The 24,073-nt window shown below is 33.4% G+C and overlaps 4 protein-coding genes across 4 annotated transcripts; 2 read left to right on the top strand and 2 right to left on the bottom strand.

The window, feature by feature from the left end:
• Positions 1 to 6,685: 6,685 nt before the first annotated feature.
• Positions 6,686 to 8,120, top strand: LOC129918492 (uncharacterized). The gene is made up of 2 exons (XM_055999079.1): positions 6,686 to 7,834; positions 7,897 to 8,120. Exons 1-2 carry the CDS (start codon positions 6,757 to 6,759, stop codon positions 8,094 to 8,096), a joined length of 1,278 nt encoding a protein of 425 aa, XP_055855054.1. The 5' UTR covers positions 6,686 to 6,756; the 3' UTR covers positions 8,097 to 8,120.
• A 1,964-nt stretch (positions 8,121 to 10,084) lies between these two features.
• LOC129918493 (uncharacterized) lies at positions 10,085 to 11,680 on the bottom strand. Its single transcript, XM_055999080.1, has 2 exons — positions 10,521 to 11,680; positions 10,085 to 10,452 (listed from the first exon to the last, which is right to left on the bottom strand). Exons 1-2 carry the CDS (start codon positions 11,596 to 11,598, stop codon positions 10,256 to 10,258), a joined length of 1,275 nt encoding a protein of 424 aa, XP_055855055.1. The 5' UTR covers positions 11,599 to 11,680; the 3' UTR covers positions 10,085 to 10,255.
• A 1,381-nt stretch (positions 11,681 to 13,061) lies between these two features.
• LOC129918494 (uncharacterized) lies at positions 13,062 to 14,603 on the bottom strand. The gene is made up of 2 exons (XM_055999081.1): positions 13,496 to 14,603; positions 13,062 to 13,436 (listed from the first exon to the last, which is right to left on the bottom strand). Exons 1-2 carry the CDS (start codon positions 14,568 to 14,570, stop codon positions 13,240 to 13,242), a joined length of 1,272 nt encoding a protein of 423 aa, XP_055855056.1. The 5' UTR covers positions 14,571 to 14,603; the 3' UTR covers positions 13,062 to 13,239.
• A 7,560-nt stretch (positions 14,604 to 22,163) lies between these two features.
• Positions 22,164 to 23,609, top strand: LOC129918566 (uncharacterized). Its single transcript, XM_055999177.1, has 2 exons — positions 22,164 to 23,271; positions 23,334 to 23,609. The coding sequence occupies exons 1-2, from the start codon at positions 22,194 to 22,196 to the stop codon at positions 23,531 to 23,533; spliced, it is 1,278 nt and encodes a 425-aa protein (XP_055855152.1). The 5' UTR covers positions 22,164 to 22,193; the 3' UTR covers positions 23,534 to 23,609.
• The last annotated feature ends 464 nt before the right edge of the window (positions 23,610 to 24,073 follow it).

Raw genomic sequence — 24,073 nt, 5'->3', positions numbered from 1 at the left:
TCACAGTGTCAATGCATAAAACATTGGGCAGGTTTAGAAACGTTAGGGACTAAATATTTAGGTAATTTCTCGGTCTCTGATTGGTCAGCTGTCAAAAAAATCCTTCCAATTTAGGTAATTTTATTGGAAAGCTGACTGGAAATTTTCCCTAAAAATTTAGGAAAGTTTATTTTTTGTCAACATGACAGATTGTTTTAAAATAAAGAATTAATTTTGCAAAATTAAATTTATTTGTGTGAAAAACAACTAAAAAGTGCATTATCGGTTATAATTAATTTTATTTATTCATTACAGTTAAGTGAAATTTGGTGTCTTACCCATGCGACCGTTAAAATTCTTAAATAAATTTCAAAATTTGACAATAGAATCACATCCAAACTAATTTAGTCAATTTACTAAAATTTCCGTTCAGAAAATGACGTTGCCTAAATATCTAGTCCCTAATATTTCCTGAACGTGCCCATTGACTATCACACGATTGACACTATTGCGTCAATGTTGTCCTAAATTACGTTGACCCGCAGGTGTGTCAACGTGACGTTTACTTAGCAGTGTCAACGCGTTGGCTCACAAAACTTTGTTGATCACACGGTTTGACACAAAGCAAAAATTTAAATTTTCTAAAAATATTTTGTAAACAAAAAAAGCGAAGAAAATGAGATTTGAAAAAAGCTCTCATAGAAAAATTAAAGAAAAATTTGTTTGACATGGTGGCATTGAAATTGAAATATTTCGAGATATACCCAATGCATTTTTAAGATAAAAGTCTTAAATGAGTTCTAATAACATTGTTGAACAAATATAAATGTAAAATTACTAAAGTTTTGTCTAAAAATTAGAAAAAAAAAAAGTTTCGACATTTGATTTTAAAAAAATCGAAAAAAAATCAATATGGCCACCTTCAAACGCTTATATGTAGCATAGGAACGCGTCACCCAATGTTAATGGTTATGGTCTTAAAATGTAGCCTAGAATATACAAATGGTTTTTGGTTTTATGTAAAAAAAAAATTTTTGCATCCAACATGGATGCCATGGCCAAACCGAAAAGTTTTTTTTGTAAAAAAAAAAAACAAAAAGGTGAAATGATGAAATGATGACATGAGAACCCCCTCCCTCTTAAACGGTACATCATTCAAAAAATCGCCCTACAAAAAATGTTCCCAATCCAACTTTCATCACATTTCTATACAAAAAAAAACAATGTCATTCTGATACGATGACACGGTATTAAATTCTGCCCCGTCAACGCTCGGACAGGGTCATTGCGATGACACCCAGTCCTAAAATCCTGTCAACGCGTCCCAATAGCATTGACAAAGAGATTACACGGTCATCGAAAATAGTCAATGCGATGACCCAAAAATGTGTGTCAACGCGAGAGTCATCGTACCCGTCAACGCAATGACAGGAGTTTTCGTTGACGATCACACGACGACGTGACACTATTGGGACAGATTGTGACGTCATTTTTACGTCAGAGAGTCAACGCGTTGACCGATTTCGTTGACCGTGTAATCATAGCTTAACCCCGATATTTTATTTTTATTATTTTGTTTTTTATTTCTAATAGCTCTTGTCTTTGCCGTGAACTCAAGGAGTTAACATCGCAGTCGTTGAAGAGAAGAAGCATTGTAGACCAGAAGAAACTTGACCGCCAGTTAAAACTGTTTTATTATGGGTTTAAGCCGTTTGAAGCCAGCAAAAGCTGTTTGATGCCAGTGAAAACTGTTTGATTACCTGCAAAGCCGTTTGATGCCAACGAAAGTTGTTGGACGCCAGTGAAAACTGTTTGATTACCGGCGCACACTGGGGATTTTGCGGAAAAAAGTAAAAAATTTTAAGTACCTCGGAGAACATTTTCAATACTATTTCTAAATTCTAGAATAAAATCTGAATCAAAATCAGAAAGAATTACTAAAATCGGACTTGTAGTTTACTTATTAGAGCTTTGTAAATGGACAAGTTGTTGAAAGTATAAAAAACGAAGTAAAAATACCCTGAAATTAAAGTTGTGTAATTTTTTTTTGCTTGAGCTGACTCATAAACTTTTATTTTTCCGTAAAGATGCCATAATTTGTCTATTGTAAATCGAATAAATTATTAATTTTAAAGATGTTAATTATTTTATATAATTATTTAAAGAAAAGAGAAAAAAATGGCTTGATTTTTTCATATTTTTGTATATATAATTTTAGCTACACTTGCCTACAGTTAGAGACTATTAAAAACATTTTCCTTATGAAATTGCCACCAGGTGCCACTGCGTTTTTTACTGGCAATTGAAAACTTCATTTGGTCGCAAAAATGATTTTCTTAAAAATTACTTAAAATAACAAAAAAAAAAATATTAAAAATCAATGGTAACACTAGTTATAAATGATACCTTTTTTAAAAGCCAGATCATTACGCTTAATTCTAGCTTTTAAATTAAGTTCTTTAAGCCCTGATTTTTCAATCGTCAGTTAGACTATCAGAAAAATAAAAACTGCCAAATGCCAATATAAAAAAACTTTTATTCCTAGGAATAAGCTCTAACTGAGGTTTATCTGAGTATTGAAAAATTGGCCCTAAGTTAATTGTTTTTGAAATAATCGATTTCAATGTCAAAATTTTGAAAAAAAAAAAAAATAAAAAAAACACGTCCAATACTATTTTTGTCAAGACTGGGGATTTGAATACAAAATTGAATGATAAAGAAAACTGCCTTCATTGATTCCTTACCAAACACTGAAAACCATATGTTTCTATGTCTTCTAGTTTTCGAGAAAATTGAAAAGTAGAAAATCTCTTTTTTGTCAGATTTTTATTTTTTTGGCTGCAAGCTAGAGATCCTTATCCGAAAAGAGAAAAGACAAATGGAGAAAGTAAAATTAATTCGCAACACTTTTTGAAGTGAAAACTTCTTTAGTATCGTAGTGATTTGAAACACGATGAAACGAAAAAGCGACTGGAAAAATCAATTGATTATAACTTTTTTGTTTTTATAGATATAGAAAATTTGATTTAACTTTAATACGCATGCTAATAATTTTACTTTTCGTGTAATATATATCACACAGTGGCGTTTTGAGGGGGGGGGGCTCAGGGGGCTCAAGCCCCCCCCCCCCAAGCCTTGAAGATCATGTTTTTATTTAGCTGATTTCACCATAATGTACATGATTAACTGAAACTTATTCGTAAATCTTAGAGATTTAGAGGCAACACAGATGCTCGAGCCCCCTCCAAATTCTGAAACGGCTGTTTGGGTTTGTTTGAGTAAAAGCCTTAGCTGACGATGAGGGTTGTGATAATTTTTTTTTTCGGATTTAAGTCCAATTCCGAATTCTTTAGATAATTTTTTATAGTATTTTGACGTCCAATTACATCACCGTTAAATTTTTGCAAAACTTCTTATGCAATCTCAAAACGCCGTATTTGATCATTAATTTACTTTTTTTTTTAATAATATTTTTTTCAAAGATATTGGAAATAGAAATTTTTGATATCTCAAAATCTAAGTGGTCAACAGGTTTCTTTAAGAAAATTGCAGTTTGCGCTTCCGATTTGGATTAAAGAGCAACATATTACGAAAAAACATATATATTTCGGAGTAAACATCAGAAAGAATTTCATTCAAAATTAGTTTTAGAGACTTTCACGTTCTGCATTTCACTTGCCGAGAGTGAAATAGGTGTTCTGCATTTTTTCACTCATTTAGACTTTCTAATCGAATTCAATTCACTATGTTTCTGTTCGTGAATTTGGAGGCCTTTTTCAATGAATCTGCAATTGCAGTAATTTCACTTTAGAAACAAAATAAAAATGGAACATCCTTCAGTTTTGACAGTTAGAAGCAATTTCGAAGTTTTCGAAACCGATCGAAATGAAGAATATTGATATTTCATTTCACGTGCCGTATATAATGAAAATATTGATGAGTATAGCCCAAAAACTCTTGACGTGATAGGAACACAACAAAAACATTACTGTTAAAAAAGAAGCCAAGTTCTCCTATGTTGAAATTATGCTGGCACAAAAAGTACTTAGATGTAAAAGTGTACCAAGTTCTAAAGTTTGGGTTCAAATTCGTATCAATAAAATTTTGATTGTTCTCTTGACATTTTTTCTTTTAATTACCGATTTTTAAAATTATTTCAAAAATTGCCCAGCAAACAATCAAAATTTTATTGATACGAATTTGAACCCAAACTTTAGAACTTGGTACACTTTTACATCTAAGTACTTTTTGTGCCAGCATAATTTCAACATAGGAGAACTTGGCTCCTTTTTTAACAGTAATGTTTTTGTTGTGATTTCACTACTTTTTGCAATTTATGGCTGTAGAATTGAAAATCTCTATATTTGATGAAAATTCAGTGAAAATGGGCGGTTGCCACTCCCCCTGGCTTAAATTCTCAAACTTTAAATTTTTTCCTTTGTATAAACTACCAGCTCTACCGTTCTACCAAATTTCAAGATTCTACGATAATCAGAAGTGCTCTATAATATTTGATGAAAATTCAACGGAAATGGGCGGCTGCCACGCCCCCTGAATTGAAAATCTCAAATTTTTTTCCTTTGTGTGCACTACACGTGCTATCACCGTGTAAAATTTTAAGTTTCTACGATATCAGGAAGTTCTCCATAATTTTGATGATCTGTCAGTGAGTCAGTGAATCAGTGAGTCAGTGAGTCAGTTACGGTTTTTGCGGTTTTTGAAACCCTATATCTCAGAAACTACTCATCGTAGGAGGCTGAAATTTTTTCGAGGTGTTTGGTTTTGACCAGCTCAACAAATGTAGTGAGTTTGGTGTGGAAGCATTTTTGGTGTGGAAGTTAGAGGGGGGTCAAAACTGGCCTGAGTTGTTTCCTGTACTTGGCTGGGCACTACCGTGCCCCTTGATACCAGCAACCATAACCTTAAAATTAGAAAAACCAAAAACCAGAATACCTAAAATCTGAATACCAGGAACCCTTGAAACAAATCCAGAATAATATAAATATCAACATTACTTAAGTTTTGTTAAATAAAGCCTTAAATAGTTAACTTTAGAATTATATAAAAAAAGGTCATATAAAACTAAAGTTTCGTACTTTCTTTCGAACTTACTTTAAATAAATTCTTCTTTGGCCATGCACGGAAATCTTTTCGAAGCTTATCGAAGCTGAATTGTAAAATGAAACAGTTAAAAGAAAAGCTTGTCCTAGCTCATAATAATGAGTTAAAATTGTTATAATTTCATTCATAATCGCGTTCCGTGTCAAATTTTTATGTCCTGTAAATAAGCCATAAGCTTCTTATTAAAATAAATAAAGCCTTCCATAAGACGTGTAATAAAAAAGGCAACATACAGTCTTGAGTTTGCACAATAAATAGTTACACAAGTTTTGTATAGGGTAAATTAGGGCATTATGGCATACCTAAGCACAAACTCAAATAACTTTACTACGGACTACAATTTTTACTTCAATCATTTTTTTAAATTAAATTTCATAAAAACGTAACATAAATAAATTATTTAAGAATAAAAATTCAAGCTTTTTAACAAAAAATAAATTAAATTAAAAATAGTCCAAAAAAAACCATATTGCCCTATGTACGGGCAATATGGCGAACCCCATTTACTTCGGAACCCTTTACTTTTTTTACGTATTTTCAGCATTTCTGAAATATAATTGTAAATAACTTTCATAAAATTAACGTTAAATTGAGGTTATTTTCAAATTTAAAAAAATGCAGAGTTACTTTTGAAATTAGTTTTACATAAGGGCATTATGGCGCAGTCGGGTATAATATAGCGCCATAATGCCCTTATTACATCTGCGCCATATTGCAAAATATACACATATCCACAAAACTCCAAAAACTAAACACAATTCTTACTTCAGTTAAAATATAACAAGTGATATAACCAAACCAAAACTGTACTCTGCGTTTCACTCTTTACAACAAACACGTGCACTGTATACTTACCGAGATACACAAAAACAAAAACAAAGCGATATTATATTGGAACCCAGAACCGGTATATTTTTTTTGTTTTCTTTTTTGTTTGGCACAAAAATAATAGCACTGACCTGCGATCGTCACAAGGCTAGTGTTCGACGAAGGCCAAAGTTTCTGCATTGGTTTTATTTAAATGCGAGTATTGGAAGTATGGTAGTTGAGAGGTGCGCCATAATGCCCGGTGCGCCATAATGCCCGAAGTTACCCTATTGCAATAAAATCTCGTGCAAACGTGCAATAAATAATAAAAAAAGCTTATAATTTTTAGACATTTGTCAAGCCAGCAGGTTTTAAATTATAAAAAGCAGGCGACACGACACAACAATATAAACTCGAGCAAATATTTGTCTATACATAGATTCCAATTACAAATATTTATCTTTGTAACACGTCTTGAAAAGATTCTTTTCTATAAAAACTTCTGATAACTGCGTCATTTTTGAAATATTCTTCCTCCTTATGCAAGATTCAAGCTCGTAAAAGTAGTTCAGACACTCGCTCATTTAGCTATGGCTACACTCAGTCAATTGATTACACACACCCCTAATAAATGTAAAGAAGCTATGAAGAAAGATGCAGGAGAGATGCAATGTAGGTAACTGCATCTCGAGTAAAAAATTAATTATTTTAGATCATAAATCACGTTTGTAGCCGACTGGAGGCAACTGCAGTTGGTGTATAAAAGCTTCTGAAAATTCGTAAGGTATCTCAATTTAGATAAGTCCATGTAAGTTTTAGTCCAAGTTTTTGTGTTTCCTCGTACAAATCATGCCAGAGTGTCGGAATTTAACAAAAATTGAAACCATAGATGAGTCTCAACAGGCTCCAGAATGGCTAACCCAGGATTTCCTCACGAAAAAGCTAAGAATCTACTACAAGGACCCAAGTTTACAAATTTTGTCAATGAGTGTAGCTCCGGCGACAGGAAAAGGAGAGAACTATGCAAGTATCATGAATCGAGTCTCGCTTCAATATATAATTGGAGGTGATCGTTCACCAAGATCAGGCTCGTACGTTGTCAAGAGTTCCTTCGAGGGAGATGAATTCGCAACAGAGAAAATCAGTCCATATGATATCTACAACAGGGAAATGGAAATCTACGAGAAGATTATTCCCAAGCTGAATGCTTTGCTGGAAGAAATCGGTGATAAAGATAAGATGTTTCCAGAAACCATATCCGTTGAATACGATCGTTCGGCAATGATTTTTGAGGATCTCACACAACGCGGCTATATCATGTGTGACAGGCTTAAAGGCTTGGATATGGATCACGCAAAGATGTGCCTGAGAAAACTGGCCAAAATGCATGCTACTTCAGCAGTTTTGAATGAACGTGAACCGGGAACTTTTAAGACTTACGATCGTGGGTTATTTAACCGGCATACAGATAATTTTAGCCCGTTTTTTGTAGGAATTCTTGATGCTTGTGGAAGAATGGTCAGTAAGTTAGAGGGTTTTAAAAAATATGGTGAAAAATTACTTGCTCTCAAACCTAAACTGATGGAATATGGAAAACAAGTCTTTGATCCTGTTGATGGGCATGTAAATGTCTTGGCTCATGGTGATTTCTGGGTAAACAATGTTATGTTCAACGAAGGACCAAACCAGCGACCGAATGATGTAATTCTGATAGATTTCCAGTACAGTTGCTGGGGTTCACCTGCAATTGATTTACATTATTTTTTTAATACATCATTAATGGAGGATATGCGATTACATCAGCAAGATGAACTCTTCCAATATTACTATAATATCTTCACTGGTATTTTGAAAGCTCTCAAGTTTCAAGCTAAAATTCCAAGCTTACATCAGTTTTTGCTCCATATGTCTGAAAAGGAGTTCTATGGTAAGAGTTTTATTTGTAAACTTTCAGAACTCTAAGCTTTTATAAATATTCTTATAATTTAGCTGTCACATCAGGATGTTTAGTGCAAGCCGTTATGATCAACGAACAAACTGAAGATGCTGATTTTCATTCATTGATGGGCGAGGATGAACGAGCTTTGAATTTTAAAAATACAATTTTCAAAAATGAAAAAGTCCAAAAGAATCTCAAGAGGCTACTACCGAAATTTGATCGTAAAGGTTTACTGGACCATAGGGATTAAGGATTGAGGAATCACTGAAATAAAAAAGTGATGTCTTTAAAGTTACGTAAACCGCTGAGATATTTATTTAAGAATTTTGTTTTTTTTTTTTTCAAAATTAGTTTATTAAAAAGTTATGTGTGATGTTTTATTTTAAGAGTTAGAATTAAATAAAATGCGAAAACGATGAGTATTCTAGAAAAAAGTTGTATTCCTCCTTAAAAGTTGTTTTCAATACTGAGAAGATCGTCTTGAATCTTCTCATGATCGTTTGTGATTTTTTTTTTCTTGGAGTAAAGAAGCACATCGACATGTTCCTTTGAAAGTTAATTTTTTTTTTCAATTCGGTGTTATAAGGTAAATTCGCTTCCCCGAGCTTTCTGTGGATTGTTCTTTGGCTAATGAATTTCATTTCCAACTCCAGGCTTTTAGGCGTCAATCTGGAATTTTATGTGAATTCTTCAAAATGTGCCTCATTTCTTTCAGTCCATATAGTTTTTGTCCATTCTACTCTTAGTCCTTTAATTCGGTGTTGTTATAATCTAATGTCGAAGGGATTTAATCTCTTACGTATTTGCTTCCACTAGTCATCCGCCTATGGGGTTCGCCGGATTGACCTAAGAAATCAGTGGCAAGCCTACCAGTATTGTATTGTTCCATTTCTGAGGCCAACTGAATGTTGATGTTGTTGTGTTTGTTTCTACCAGAAGTTTTTGAACCTACCTTTCTTCTTACTTCGCGGTTGAATCCCGAATTCTTTGACTATCTTCCAAAAAAAGTCTTCGTTCAGGTAGAAAACTGCAAGACTACTATTAAGTTAATATAAGCCGGAGTCGATCAAGGATGTAAACTTTGACCATTTTTTCCGAACGATTCGCTGACCCGTGTTCCATCAAAAGCAGCTTAAGAGTGGGTGTCCCCGAATGACGAACTCAGACTTCATGTAAATGAGTTTGTGTGTATTAGTGACCTTTCTTCGCCATACATCTCTCACGTTCAACGTCATCTCAACTCAGTTCTCCCTCGGTATCTTTATTTGCATTCTCTTTCCCTTTCTAGAGAACCAAAGTCATAAAATTAAAGTCTATTTAGGTAGAAAAAACAAATCAGCATCAAGGAAATAGCAAAAAAAAGGGTTGCAAGCCTTGCAAGTGTATATTGCGGTTTTGCTTTGCGCAACCGAATTCACTTGTGTTTTCGTTTTCCGTTGGTTTTACTCTATGTGCAAGAGTCATGGTAGGTATATTTATGAAGAAAAAAATGGTATGATATTCAGTGTTGAATTTTTCTATCTTTCTGCGCATCTATGTACCTACATCACTTGGTATTCTATATAACTTTTGCAAGTATTCGTAGGCGAAGGAATCTGATCGACTTTTTTTTTCTTTGTTATAGTATTCAGTGATGATATTATTTATTTTAGTAGTTTAAAAACAAATTTTTTTAACATTTTTTTTTTTGGCAAATAAAACGTTTATTTTTTAAAACTATTAGTCTAACTAAGAAACAAGCCAATGTCTTTCAGGTCGTTCTAAAAGAACGAAAATTTTATCATGTTTTGTTCTCTCTTAATTACAAGTGCACAAATTTGGAAATTGTGGGGATGAAGATATTTAGCCTTGTTTATTATCTAAAAATTAAAATTTATTTCATTCAATTATCTTTAAAAATGTAAAAGTTATTCACCGATTTGTAAACGAAAACCCGATTTTTACGTGGTCCACTCAGCCTTAAGCAACTTAGACTTCGAGACTAGACTATTAACAATGACTTGAGTAGGTCTCTTGATGTTGCTTAGTCTTTAAATTTATTGTTTCAAACCGGCGAATATTTCCGATGTTAACGAGAACCTAGACCTATGGCGTTATAGTACATAGCACTAATCCATTGAACCACGAAGTGGTACATCTATCAAACCAATGCACGAATTTATCTTTGTTATCGGAGACACAGAAAAAGTCTTGAGCAAAATTGTTGCTGTAAAAACAGTAATTTTGCCAACAACAATCTTCTAATTTTATAATTATATTTATTTAAAAATAAAACACCAATAACAACTATTCAAAAATCCTTAAAAAAAAATCTTAAATTTATTTATCTCAACCTTGCAATAAACTCACACGTTTGAGAGATCACTTGAGCTATAATAATACTTTCATTCCCTAATTTCTACATCTTCTTCAATCTCTATCATCCAATAGACCCTTACGATCAAACATTGGTAAAAGCCTCTTAAGATTCTTTTGTACTTTTTCATTTTGGAAAATAATTCTCTTAAAATTCAGTGCCCGTTCATCTTCACCCATCAGAGCATGAAAATCAGCATCTTCCGTTTGGTCGTTTACTTGGACTGCCTGAACCAAACTTGATATTAAAGCTGAAACAAACACAAACATTAGAATTAAAACCCCAGCTTATAAACCAAAATAAACACGAAATACATACCATAAAAACTCTTCTCTGTCATATGCAATAGGAACTGATGTAAGCTGGGAATCTTTGCTTTGAATCCAAGAGCATTCAATGTTTCTGCAAAAATGTTATAGTAGTATTGAAAAAGTTCATCCTGCTGATGTAAACGAATTTCTTCCCTTAGTGATGTGTTGAAGAACCAATGCAAATCAATAGCAGGTGAACCCCAAACACTATACTGGAAATCAATCAGAATCACATCATTCGGATGCTCATTTGGTCCTTCATTGAACATGGCATTGTTAACCCAGAAATCTCCATGCGCTAAAACATTCAGGTGACCCTCGATAGGATCAAAGACCTGATTCCCATATTCCATCACCTTAGGTTTTAGGGCCAGCATTTTTTCTCCATATTCCTTGAAATCATCCCACTGGCTTACCATCTTGCCGCAAGCCTCCACTAGCCCCTCAAAGAACGGACTATAATTGTTTGTGTGCCTATTGAACAAGCCACGATCGTAACCTTCAAAAATTCCTGGCTCACGTTCATTCAAAACCGCAGAAGTAGCATGCATCTTGGCTAGCTTCCTTAGACACAGTTTAGCGTGCTCCATATCCAAACCCTTGGTCCTATCACACATAGCGTATTGGATTTTTGAGAGGTCTTCAAAGATAATTACCGAACGGTCAAATTCCACGGCAATAGTTTCTGGAAACATCTTGTCCGTATCACCGATTTCGTTTAGCAATGCGTTCAACTTGGGGATGATCTCCTGATAGATTATCATTTCCCTGTTGTAGATATCGTAGGGTTTCATCAATTCACAAGCTATGTCATCTCCTTCGAAGGAACTTTTGACAATGTATGATCCAGTTCTTGGCTCACGACTACTTTTCGGAATATATTCAACCGAAACTCGAGTCATTACACTGGCATAGTTTTCACCTTTTGGAATCGCTGGAGTCAAGTTCATTGATATTACCTCCAGACTGGGATCCTTGAAATAGATTCTCAGTTTTTCTTGAAGAAAATCTTTGGTTAGCCATACTGGATTTTGTTGACTTTCATCTTTGGTCGGAATGTTATCTGAATTTCTACACTCTGGCATGGCTATCTTTTTTTCAGCAACAACACGGACAAATAGAAACTTTCACGAGAATGAAAAAATCTAAAATGAGATGCCTTGGAGAATTATAGAAGCTTTTATAGTCTAACATCTTTGTTGCACTTGAATAGTACCTAAACGTAATTTATAACAATTAAAATTATTCACAAATGGAATAACCTCACGTTCTTTTGGAGCATTTATGAAACGTTTGTATGATCAATTGTATTGAGACGATCTTCTATTTAAACGACAACTATTTTTAGAGATCAAATCTTTTAATATAAATTTCAAAGATGTGTTGCAAAAAATATAATTGGAATCTAGACAAATAGTCACTAGAGAGTTAACGTCACTCTGTCACTGCCTGGCAGGGTAGTAATAAATTAGAGCTGTTGGTTATGAATGGGAAAGACTTGCTTAAGCTTTTGTTATTTATAGCATTTTTGCACGAGTTTTTAATTTCAATTTTAAACACAGTTAAATTTGCGGGGACATAGTTACGAACTGTATCTTGGTTTCCTTTTGGGGGTCTTAAGTGTCAAACTTTAAATTTAGATTTGAACCTTGAAAAAAAAAAACTGAAGAAAGAATTTAAGATATGAAGTTTATGTATAAAGACAAACTTATTAGGTGGAATATGAAATTGATCGTTTTGCTGAATTTCAAAGGTCCTCAAATATCCCTTAGTAAAAGCACTTGGCGCAGTAGTTATTGCGATGGACTTTTACGCAAGAGGTCTGAGTTCAAATCCAGCCTCAACCACATTTTTTAAGGGTTGCTAGGAATTGACAAAGTCTCCAAGAGTATCATTATCTGCTCAGCCATTCAGACGCGGCAAAAAAATGCATGAGGAAGGCCTTGATTTTGTATGGGGTGATCGTAGCACAATTTTTTGTTTGTTTTTTTTTTTTTTATTACACCCCTTTTAGATCGTTTCATTTTTCTTTGGAAAACAATGAAGGTCAGAAAACTATGAGCCTTTCTTTCATCCCCACCAATCGTTTATATTTCCGAATTCTCGAATTGACATTTCTTGAGTCAAACTGGACCAATAAGCTCATTTTGCTTATTCCCAGAAGAAAAGAAGTGTTGCTCTTTTGAACTTGTTCTGCTTTAATGTATCAATCATGCATCGAATACAAATCGATACAGTTTTTTGACCCAATAAGCAATTTTGCTTCCATACAGCTTTACAGATGCTATCGTTGCTTCTGTAAAACTTTATAAAGGCACAAAACTTTTAGTTGGATAAGCTTACTTTTATTAATGCCTGTAAAGGCACACCAAAACTGGCCCCTTGGTAGTCTTGGAACATTTATAAAAGACATAAACTTGAGTATAAAGCTTTCCTAGGAATTTCTGATTTGAATTACGAATGTCCGAAGTAGTTCTTTTGTATAAAAGGTTGGTTTTTGCTGTTACAAAATTTAAGAAAAAATAATATTTTTATATAGTATTTCTATTTATTTATCAAAAAAAAAAAAACCACCCTTAACAACTTATTATATTTCTTAAAAAAATATCTTCAAAAACCCCTAAAACTATATATTCTCAACATTGCGTTGCATTAAGATCACACACATTCGAGAGATCAATTGAGCTAATTAATAATACTTTTGTTCCCCAATTCCGGAATAACACTTAATCCCTATGATCCAAAAGACCCTTACGATCAAACATCGGTAAAAGCCTTTTAAGATTCTTTTGTGTTCTTTCGTTTTCGAAGATTTCTTTTTTAAACTTCATCGCCCGCTCATCTTCGCCCATTAAAGCGTGAAAATCAGCATCAACATGATCGGTTTGGTGGACTACTTGAACCAGACATCCTGTTGTGAAAGCTAAAACATAAAACATAATTCAAACCCTAGTTTATAAACGAGTTAACAAAGATTCTTACCATAAAAACTCTTCTCTGTCATATGCAATAGGAACTGATGCAAGCTGGGAATTTTAGCTTTGAACCGAAGAGCCTTCAATGTTCCTGCAAAGATATCATAGTAATACTGGAAAAGTTCGTCCTGCTGATGCATTCGAATTTCTTCTCTCAGGGATGAGTGGAAAAAGTAATGCAAATCAATAGCAGGTGAACCCCAACAACTGTACTGGAAATCAATGAGAATAATATCATCTGGATGCTCATTTGGCCCTTCTTTAAACATGGCATTGTTTATCCAAAAATCTCCATGAGCTAACACATTTACATGATCATCGTTAACATCGAAGACTTGTTTACCATATTCCATCAGTTTAGGCTTTAAAGCCAATAATTTTTCACCATATTCCTTGAAATCATCCCACTGGCTTACCATCTTGCCACAAGCATCCAAAAGTCCTACATATAACGGACTATAACTGTTTGTGTGTCTATTGAACATGCCACGATCGTAGGATTTGAAAATTCCTGGTTGACGTTCATTCAAGACCGCAGAAGTAGCATGCATTTTGGCCAGTTTCCTGAGACAGAATTTTGCGTGTTCCATGTCTAACCCCTTTGTCCTATCACACATTGAGTACTGAAGTGCTGTAAGGTCTTCAAATACAATTGCGCAACGATCAAATTCAACGGCAATAGTTTCTGGAAACATTTTATCCGTATCACCGATTTCTTTTAGCAAAGCATTCAACTTGGGTATGATATTCTGGTAGATTTCCATTTCCCTGTTGTAAATATCGTAGGGTTCCATTTTTTCAGCAGCAAATTCATCTCCTTCGAAAGAGCACTTGACGACGTATGATCCAGTTCTTGGTTCATGATCACCACGCATCATATATTCAACCGAAACTCGAGTCAGGATACCTCCAAAGTTCTCACCTTTTGGAATCGCTGGAGTCAGGTCCATCGATATGATCTCTAAATTTGGATCTTTGAAATAGATTCTCAGTTTTTCCTGAAGAAAATCCTTGGTTAACCATGCTGGATCTTGACATTCATCTATGGTTTGGATGTTTTTTTTATTACGACACTCTGGCATGGCTTTCTTTTTTTTCAATGATAACAGGTACAAATAAGTACTTAGTCAAGAACGAAAAGATCTAAAATGAGATACTTTCATGAATTCCAGAAGCTTTTATATTATACTCTGCTTTGTTTAACTTGAATTATAAAAAATTTGATTTACAATTGGGACAATTAAAATTTGTCTGTAAATATATAGGGTATACGTTCACGTTCTACAGGGCATCTGTTATAATTATTGTTATGATCAATTGTAGGTATATATGTAGAGGAATGATCTTTTATTTGAATGACAAATATTTTCATAGATCAAGCCTTTTTTTTTGTCGAAATCTCTAAACAAACAAAACTTATAAATAATTATTGCAATCAAGATAAAAAGTCACTCGAATTAACGTCACTATCACTAATTCATAACAATTTAGATCTGTTGGCTATGAATGGCGAGGAATTACTTAAATTTTTATTAGATAGATGTTTATTGCATTTTTGCACGAGGGCTTTCAATTATATAATTCTTTATTGAAATAGCACATTACGTATCGTAACTTTGCTCAATTGTGAAAAACCAATTTTACTTGGAGCAAGTCAAAAACCATTTCGATGACGAAGAAGTCGAAAAAAGTGTTTTTTTTTTAATCATGAAGTCGTCCGTCGTCGTCGGTTCCTTTTAAAGAAGATCTCTGGACACAGGATGTCCTTGTGCGTTCTAAGCCGAATTCTATGCAGATGGAGTGCCCAAAACCCAAACATAATTTATTTACTATGTTATAGTCGGAGAGGCGACCGTCGAGTTACTTAGCTCATAAGGTTAGAGGTTAAAAAGAAAAGTTGATACTGAAAATACAAAAATAGGGTTGCCACTTCTAAAATGGGAACTTCCATGTGGCAACCCTATTTGAAAGGAAAAATTGTCACATAACTAATACATTCATATCTTTGTTATTTGGCCAGATAAAAGTTTTTTTTAAATGCCAAACGAAAGTCAAAATTAAAAAAAAAAAATAATAAAATAATATAAAGAACGTAACCCTACAAATGTGGCAACCCCATTCAAATGAATACAACACTGACAAAACATCTTCTTTGAACAAAACAGTATAACTTTTTATGCACTAGAAAGCTAAGCTATACGCCATATTTTAGATAATACTCCCTCCTATCTAAAAAATGTCGGGTGCCACCTCGCAAATGCAGACAAGTACTCGGCAACCCTACTAAAATGTTAAAAAACGCAAAAACCACTTGTTTTTTGGCCAAAGTGTATAATATTTGATAGAGTTAAAGGCTATCATGTTTGGCTTAGACTCTCTTCTATCTAAAAAATGTCGGGTGCCACCTCGCAAATGCAGACAAGTACTCGGAAACCCTACTAAAATTCTAAAAAACGCGAAAATTAATTGTTTTTTTGGCCAAAGTGTATAATATTATATTATTATATTATTAATATAATATAAAATACATCCTGCTTAGCTTAGACCCTCTTCTATCTAAAAAATGTCGGGTGCCACCTCGCAAATGCAGACAAGTACTCAGCAACCCTACTAAAATGCTAAAAAACGCAAAAATCACTTGTTTTTTGGCATTTGGATAAGGTTGCCGAGTACTTGTCTGCATTTGCGAGGTGGCACCCGACATTTTTTAGATAGAAGAGAGTCTAAGCTAAACAGGATGTATTTGATAGTCTTTAACTCTATCAAATATTATACACTTTGGCCAAAAAACAATTGATTTTTGCGTTTTTTAGCATTTGGATAGGGTTGCCGAGTACTTGTCTGCATTTGCGAGGTGGCACCCTACGTTTTTTTAGATAGAAGGGAGTATTATCTAAAATATGACGTATAGCTTAGCTTTCTAGTGCATAAAAAGTTATACTGTTTTGTTCAAAGAAGATTTTTGTCAGTATTGTATTCATTTGAATCTGGTTGCCACATTTGTAGGGTTACGTTCTTTATATTATTTTATTATTTTTTTTTTAATATTTTGACTTTCGTTTATCATTTAAAAAAAAATTTGTATCTGGCCAAATAACAATGATATTAGTTATGTGACAATTTTTCGTTTTAAATAGGGTTGCCACATGGATGTTCCCATTTTAGAAGTGGCAACCCTATTTTTTTATTTTCAGTATCAACTTATCTTTCATTTGACACCAATTTTAACCTCTAACCTTATGAGCTAAGTAACTCGACGGTCGCCGCTTGGACTATTAGGGAATATTGGGAGTTTCAAAATCGAAAAAAAAAATTTAAATCTATCGAAGGACTCGGCTGGCATGATAGGTAGTCAAAGTTTCCTTATTTTTAAAATCAAAGACAACAATTTTTTTTTATGAAAATTTTAAGATTTTTGGTGTAAAAATATGTATATAAAGGTAGTTCAAAAATTAAATTTTTCATTGGAGTAGTTAACCAAGACTGTTTTTATAACAAAATACCAAACATTTATTGAATATTAAATTAAATATCTTATCATTTCAGCAAAGAATGCTGGACGAGAATGTTTTAAAGAAAGTTGGCCACCTAGGTTTCTATAGATTTATTTTATACCACAGGTGTAAAATAAAATTTCATAAAATTCTTTTTTTATATTTTGCATTGAAAAACAGATTTCAAATTTTTTTAAAGGAAAATGTGCAATGGGTATAAAATTTTTAAAGTGTTTATGTACTCATCCAATTATTGTAGAAAATTATAAAAAAAAAAAATAAATAAAATTCATTCATTCGTGGTTGTAGTGAACGAAAACATAAGATGATAAAATTTAAAATACACTGAACGAAAAAAAAACCAATATTTTATGAACATTTGTCTATCTGTTTTTAGAACAGTCATAAGTGTAGCTATCAGCCGTTTCAGGGTTGTCTATTCTCTATCGGACACCCTGTATATATTCAGACTATTCTAAACAAAAATTCTCAGGTAAATGGTTTTGGGAGAAGGGCCCCAATCGGAAAAATGGTGAAAATTTCCATTTTGTTTTGCTTTCTCCATATTTTTAACCATTGAAGAACAAAATTCAAGCTAAAAAAATAATGAAACTTCAAGAACTTTTCAGTTGGGAGTTTTTTTTTTCAGAATAGGCCTGATTATGACGATTACAACTCAACTTCAACTTTTTGAATCGTTATACCTAAAAAACGGTGGGTCTTAGGAAAAAAAGTGTCATTATACTTTTGATATATAATAATCAGGTCTGCAATTCTTGCACTGAAAATTTTTTGATAAGACTTACCGTTTTGCTAAAAATCGTGAAAAACCAGTTTTTGTGACCTTTGACCCCAAGTAAATTTTTTTCCAGGTCTTGGATCGATGAGGAATTTTAAGATTTAATTTATGATGGTGTTTTCAACAATCCTACCAATTTTCAGCTTGCTGGGAAATAATGTAACCTCACCCCCTTATTTTAGTCTAATTTGACCGGACTATTACTCAAAAAAAATCAGTTGCCACTTTTTGCCTAATTTAGTTTTAGGGATATTTTTATTTAAAATGGTTAATTTTATTGATTTACGAATCAATAATTGTATCCTTAAAATGCAAGTGATCTGTGCTCTTGTGTATAGCTGAATTTTCAAAAAATACTACATTAGATTCAGATCACTTCAGATTTATCCATTTGCTCCAACTGCTACGTTCGACCCCATCTTGAGTACATACGCTTCTCAAGTATGGAGTCCTTTTTATGAAATTCACAAAAACCGAATCGAATCTATTCAACACAATTTTGTATACGCTTCGCTCTAAAAGGTCTTCCTTGGACCGATCCTTTCAACTTGCCACCATATGAACAACGCATTCAACTTCTTCAGATGCAAACTTTAGCACAGAGACGTGTAAATAATGATTTAATCTTTCTTCATCAGCTTATTAATTCCCAAATTGATGCTCCTGATCTATTAGCTTGTATTGGTATAAATAATCCGGCTGAATTCAGCCATTTTGTAATGAAATTACATGTAATAAGAAAGAAAACTTAAATAATGAAAATAAATTCATTGTTTATGTTTTGTGGACTTGATGAATAATATTCAATTTAATAAAGTTTTTATGACCTGTAGTCCAAAATGCGTTTCGCCCAGGTCGGACTACAGGTCATAAAAACTTTATTAAATTGAATATTATTCATCAAGTCCACAAAACATAAACAATGAATTTATTTTCATTATTTAAGTTTTCTTTCTTATTATAACTTCAGCCAGACCACGGGCAAGCCAGACCATCAGCAATATATTTTTTAGGTGCACGAATTTATTTAAATTCCCCTAGAAATATTAGAATTCACAGTATGTTTATGCTGTAATTTTAATAAGTGTCGGTACCTAATCATCGACCAAAAATTTTGCGTCTTAGAAAGGGTACAACAGCATCTAACTGATGAGCCCAACTGTTGTACCTGGGCGAAACGCATTTTGGACTACAGGTCATAAAAACCTTATAAAATATATGTAGGTATAATTTTGTTTGCTAAAATAAAGATAAATCACAACAAAAACATTACTGTTAAAAAAGGAGCCAAGTTCTCCTATGTTGAAATTATGCTGGCACAAAAAGTACTGAGATGTAAAAGTGTACCAAGTTCTAAAGTTTGGGTTCAAATTCGTATCAATAAAATTTTGATTGTTCTCTTGACAATTTTTCTTTTAATTATCGATTTTTAAAGTTATTTCAAAAATTGCCAAGTAAACAATCAAAATTTTATTGATACGAATTTGAACCCAAACTTTAGAACTTGGTACACTTTTACATCTCAGTACTTTTTGTGCCAGCATAATTTCAACATAGGAGAACTTGGCTCCTTTTTTAACAGTAGGGTAACTTCGGGCATTATGGCGCACCGGGCATTATGGCGCACCTCTCAACTACCATACTTCCAATACTCGCATTTAAATAAAACCAATGCAGAAACTTTGGCCTTAGTTAATCACTAGCCTTGTGACGATCGCAGGTCAGTGCTATTATTTTTGTGCCAAACGAAAAAGAAAACAAAAAAAATATACCGGTTCTGGGTTCCAATATAATATCGCTTTGTTTTTGTTTGTGTGTATCTCGGTAAGTATACAGTGCACGTGTTTGTTGTAAAGAGTGAAACGCAGAGTACAGTTTTGGTTTGGTTATATCACTTGTTATATTTTAACTGAAGTAAGAATTGTGTTTAGTTTTTGGAGTTTTGTGAATACGTGTATATTTTGCAATATGGCGCAGATGTAATAAGGGCATTATGGCGCTATATTATACCCGACTGCGCCATAATGCCCTTATGTAAAACTAATTTCAAAAGTAACTCTGCATTTTTTTAAATTTGAAAATAACCTCAATTTAACGTTAATTTTATGAAACTTATTTACAATTATATTTCAGAAATGCTCAATATACGTAAAAAAAGTAAAGGGTTCTGAAGTAAATGGGGTTCGCCATATTGCCCGTACATAGGGCAATATGGTTTTTTTTTGACTATTTTTAATTTAATTTATTTTTTCTTAAAAAGCTTGAATTTTTATTCTTAAATAATTTATTTATGTTACGTTTTTATGAAATTCAATTAAAAAAAATGATTGAAGTAAAAATTGTAGTCCGTAGTAAAGTTATTTGAGTTTGTGCTTAGGTATGCCATAATGCCCTAATTTACCCTAATGTTTTTGTTGTGATTTCACTACTTTTTGCAAGGTATGGCTGTAGAATTGAAAATCTCTATATTTGATGAAAATTCAGTGAAAATGGGCGGTTGCCACGCCCCCTGGCTGAAATTCTCAAATTTTAAATTTTTTCCTTTGTACAAACTACCAGCTCTACCATTCTACCAAATTTCAAGATTCTACGATAATCAGAAATGCTCTATTATATTTAATGAAAATTCAGCGGAAATGGGCGGTTGCCACGCCCCCTGGCTGAAATTCTCAAATTTTAAATTTTTTCCTTTGTACAAACTACCAGCTCTACCATTCTACCAAATTTCAAGATTCTACGACAATCAGAAGTGCTTTATTATATTTAATGAAAATTCAGCGGAAATGGGCGGATGCCACGCCCCCTGGCTGAAATTCTCAAATTTTAAATTTTTTCCTTTGTACAAACTACCAGCTCTACCATTCTATCAAATTTCAAGATTCTACGATAATCAGAAGTGCTCTATAATATTTGATGATAATTCAGCGGAAATGGGCGGATGCCACGCCCCCTGGCTGAAATTCTCAAATTTTAAATTTTTTCCTTTGTACAAACTACCAGCTCTACCATTCAACCAAATTTCAAGATTCTACTATAATCAGAAGTGCTCTATAATATTTGATGAAAATTCAGCGGAAATGGGCGGATGCCACGCCCCCTGAATTGAAAATCTCAAATTTTCGATTTTTCCCTTTGTATACACCACAAGCCCTATCACCGTGTAAAATTTCAAGTTTCTACGTTAACGGGAAGTTCTCCATAATTTTGATGATCTGTCAGTGAGTGAGTGAGTGAGTGAGTGAGTGAGTCAGTCAGTCAGTTACGGTTTTTGCGATTTTTGAAGCCCTATATCTCAGAAACTACTCATCGTAAAAGGCTTAAATTTTGTGAGGAGTTTGGTTTTGACAAGCTCAATAAATGTAGCGAGTTTGAAATTTCTAGCATCTTTGGTGTGGAAGTTAGAGGGGGGTCGAAAATGGCCTGAGTTGTTTCCTGTAAATAAGGGTGTAGTGCCAAAGTTGCTAGAGAACTTGGCTGGGCACTACCGTGCCCCTTGATACTATTTCCGCTTAAAATTCTGTTCAGTTTAAGGTGAATTTCCTTTCATTTTGATATGAATTTTCATCTTAAAAACCGACTAAAAATAATAATTTAAAAATTATCGTCAGACTTCAGTTTCAGTTGCAGTTTATCATAATTATTTTCAAAAGTGAGATATCCTGGAGGGTAAAGCAGTTTTTTTTTCGTTAAAATGCTTCCACATAAAAATAATATGATTTTCCTCTTAAATTAAGTGGATTTCTTTTAAGTAAGCATATTCAAGAAATTTAATTAATTTATTAATTTAAGACGGAAGTCATCTTGGGAAAAAAAACCGTGTAGAATTCCGTTGTTTTTATGTGGTCTTTTTTCTCCATGTAGTTAAAGTCGAAAATATGGTTTTTGGTTTGATGACTGATATTGCGATCTAAAAAAAATCGTCCAAAAATAATAATCATTTTATCAGAAATTTTTTCAAACATTCTTCAGATGGTAGGTATTTTATATTTCAAATAGAATGTAAAAACTCGTGCAAAAATGCAATAAATAATAGAATCTTAAGTAATTCTATGAAATTCTTATCAGCATCTTCTGGTGCGTTAACTCGATAGACTATTTTTATTTAAATTTCAAATTATGTTTATTTTTTGCAACATCTTTTAGAAATTCTGATAAAAAATTTTGATCTCTAAAAATAGCCTTTGTTCAAATAGAAAATTGTTCGTCTGCAATTTATCATACATACGCCCGCTTAATATACGCTCAGATGAATGTGAATGTAGATCATTTGTATGCATTTTTATCATCTTCTAAATCATAAATCACATTAACGTTTCCAACAAAGGAGCTAGGGTATAAATGCTTCTAGAATTTTTCAAGGCATCTCATTTAAGATTTTTTTTTGTTCTTGACTAAGTTTCTATAAGAAAGCCATGCCAGAGTGTCGGAATTCAAATAACATCCCAAACCTAGACGATTGCCAGCAGGATCCAGAATGGCTAACCAAGGATTTTTTTCAGAAAAAACTGAGAATCTACTTCAAGGATCCAAGTCTAGAGGTGATATCAATGAATCTGACTCCAGCAATTCCAAAAGGTGAGAACTATGCCAGTGTTATGACTCGAGTTTCGGTTGAATATATTATGGAAGGTGATCATGAATCAAGAAATGGATCATACATCGTCAAGAGTTCCTTTGAAGGAGATGATTTTTCTACTGAATTGATGAAACCTTACGATGTCTTCTACAAAGAAATGAAAATCTACCAGAAGATCATTCCCAAGTTGAACGCTTTGCTGAAAGAAATCGGTGATACCGATAAGATGTTTCCAGAAACTATTGCCGTTGAATTCGATCGTTGTGCAATTGTATTTGAAGACCTTTCTAAACTTAACTTTGCAATGTGTGATAGAACCAAAGGCTTGGATATGGAGCACGCAAAACTCTGCCTGAAAAAGCTGGCTAAAATGCATGCTACTTCAGCGGTCTTGAATGAACGTGAACCAGGAATTTCCAAAGATTTTGATCGGGGATTGTTTAATAGACATACGAACAATTATAGTCCTTTGTTTGTGGGGCTTTTAGAGGCTTGTGGGAAGTTGGTAAGTCAGTGGGATGATTTCAAGGAATACGGTGAAAAAATGCTGGCCCTAAAACCTAAACTGATGGAATATGGGAATCAAGTCTTCGATCCTATTGATGGCCATTTGAATGTACTGACTCATGGAGACTTCTGGATTAACAATGCCATGTTTAACGAAGGACCAAATGAGCATCCGATTGATGTGATTCTGTTAGATTTCCAATACAGTTGTTGGGGATCACCTGCTATTGATTTGCATTATTTCTTCAATACATCACTGAGAGAGGAGATCCGATTGCATCAACAGGACGAACTTTTCCAATATTACTATAACGTCTTTGCAGGAACTTTAAAGGCTCTACGATTCAAAGCAAAAATCCCTAGCTTGCATCAATTCCTCTTGCATATGATAGAGAAAAGTTTTTTCGGTAGAATATTTTATAAGTGTTGAGAAAAATTTGTATTTGAATAAAATTGTTTTGCATTTCAGCTTTCGTATCAGGCTGTTTGATTCAAGCAATCCATTTGACTGAACAAACGGATGATGCTGATTTTCACGCTTTGATGGGCGAAGATGAGCGGGCGCAAAATTTTAAGAGTATTGTTTTCCAAAACGAAAAAGTTCAAAAGAATCTTAAAAGGCTTTTACCGATGTTTGATCGTAAGGGTCTATTGGATCACAGAGATTGATAAGGGGATGCAGAAACTGTAGTAAAAGTGATCTCTCACGATCGTTCAAAACATTGTTTTAAATATTTTTGAAGATACATTTCTTAAAAAATATTATATTAAAAGTTGTTATTGATGTATTTTATAAATAAAGAGTCCGACTTACATAGCAGTTGTCTTTTTTTTTTTTAAACAATAGCTGGGCCTACTTACATTACAGCTTTTATAATTTGAAGTAGTTAACAAGTTTTAGTTATTGCAATTGCGTTCTTATAGACAGGGGCGGATCCAGGATTTTTTTCTGGGGGGGGGCACAAGGGACGGATTGGCAAAAAAAAAACAGCAATAACAGTTAGAAATAAAGTGAAGTACCATACGACTAGGGTTGCCAACCGTACTTTAAAAAAGAGTATTGTACTCTTTTTCACGTGTTTGTACTCTATAATCTATAACTTTGATAGAGTACGTCAAAATACACTTTTTTTTACTTAAGGCTAAGTGTACCACCACATAAACATCTTAACGTTTACAAATTGCTGGATAACTTTCATATTTCTAAAG

This window comes from Episyrphus balteatus, chromosome 4, assembly GCF_945859705.1.
Source record: "Episyrphus balteatus chromosome 4, idEpiBalt1.1, whole genome shotgun sequence".
Taxonomy (NCBI): domain Eukaryota; kingdom Metazoa; phylum Arthropoda; class Insecta; order Diptera; family Syrphidae; genus Episyrphus; species Episyrphus balteatus.
The sequence above is the reverse complement of the archived record's forward strand: the minus strand, read 5'-3'. Positions and strand labels throughout refer to the sequence as shown.

Bases quoted from the DNA above. Each gene is read 5' to 3' on its own strand.
- LOC129918492 (XM_055999079.1), top strand. From the start codon at position 6,757: ATGCCAGAGTGTCGGAATTTAACAAAAATTGAAACCATAGATGAGTCT. The intron at 7,835-7,896 runs GTAAGAGTTTTA...CTTATAATTTAG, and splicing joins GTCTGAAAAGGAGTTCTATG to CTGTCACATCAGGATGTTTA.
- LOC129918493 (XM_055999080.1), bottom strand. From the start codon at position 11,598: ATGCCAGAGTGTAGAAATTCAGATAACATTCCGACCAAAGATGAAAGT. The intron at 10,453-10,520 runs GTATGTATTTCG...TGTTTGTTTCAG, and splicing joins GACAGAGAAGAGTTTTTATG to CTTTAATATCAAGTTTGGTT.
- LOC129918494 (XM_055999081.1), bottom strand. From the start codon at position 14,570: ATGCCAGAGTGTCGTAATAAAAAAAACATCCAAACCATAGATGAATGT. The intron at 13,437-13,495 runs GTAAGAATCTTT...TTTATGTTTTAG, and splicing joins GACAGAGAAGAGTTTTTATG to CTTTCACAACAGGATGTCTG.
- LOC129918566 (XM_055999177.1), top strand. From the start codon at position 22,194: ATGCCAGAGTGTCGGAATTCAAATAACATCCCAAACCTAGACGATTGC. The intron at 23,272-23,333 runs GTAGAATATTTT...TTTGCATTTCAG, and splicing joins GATAGAGAAAAGTTTTTTCG to CTTTCGTATCAGGCTGTTTG.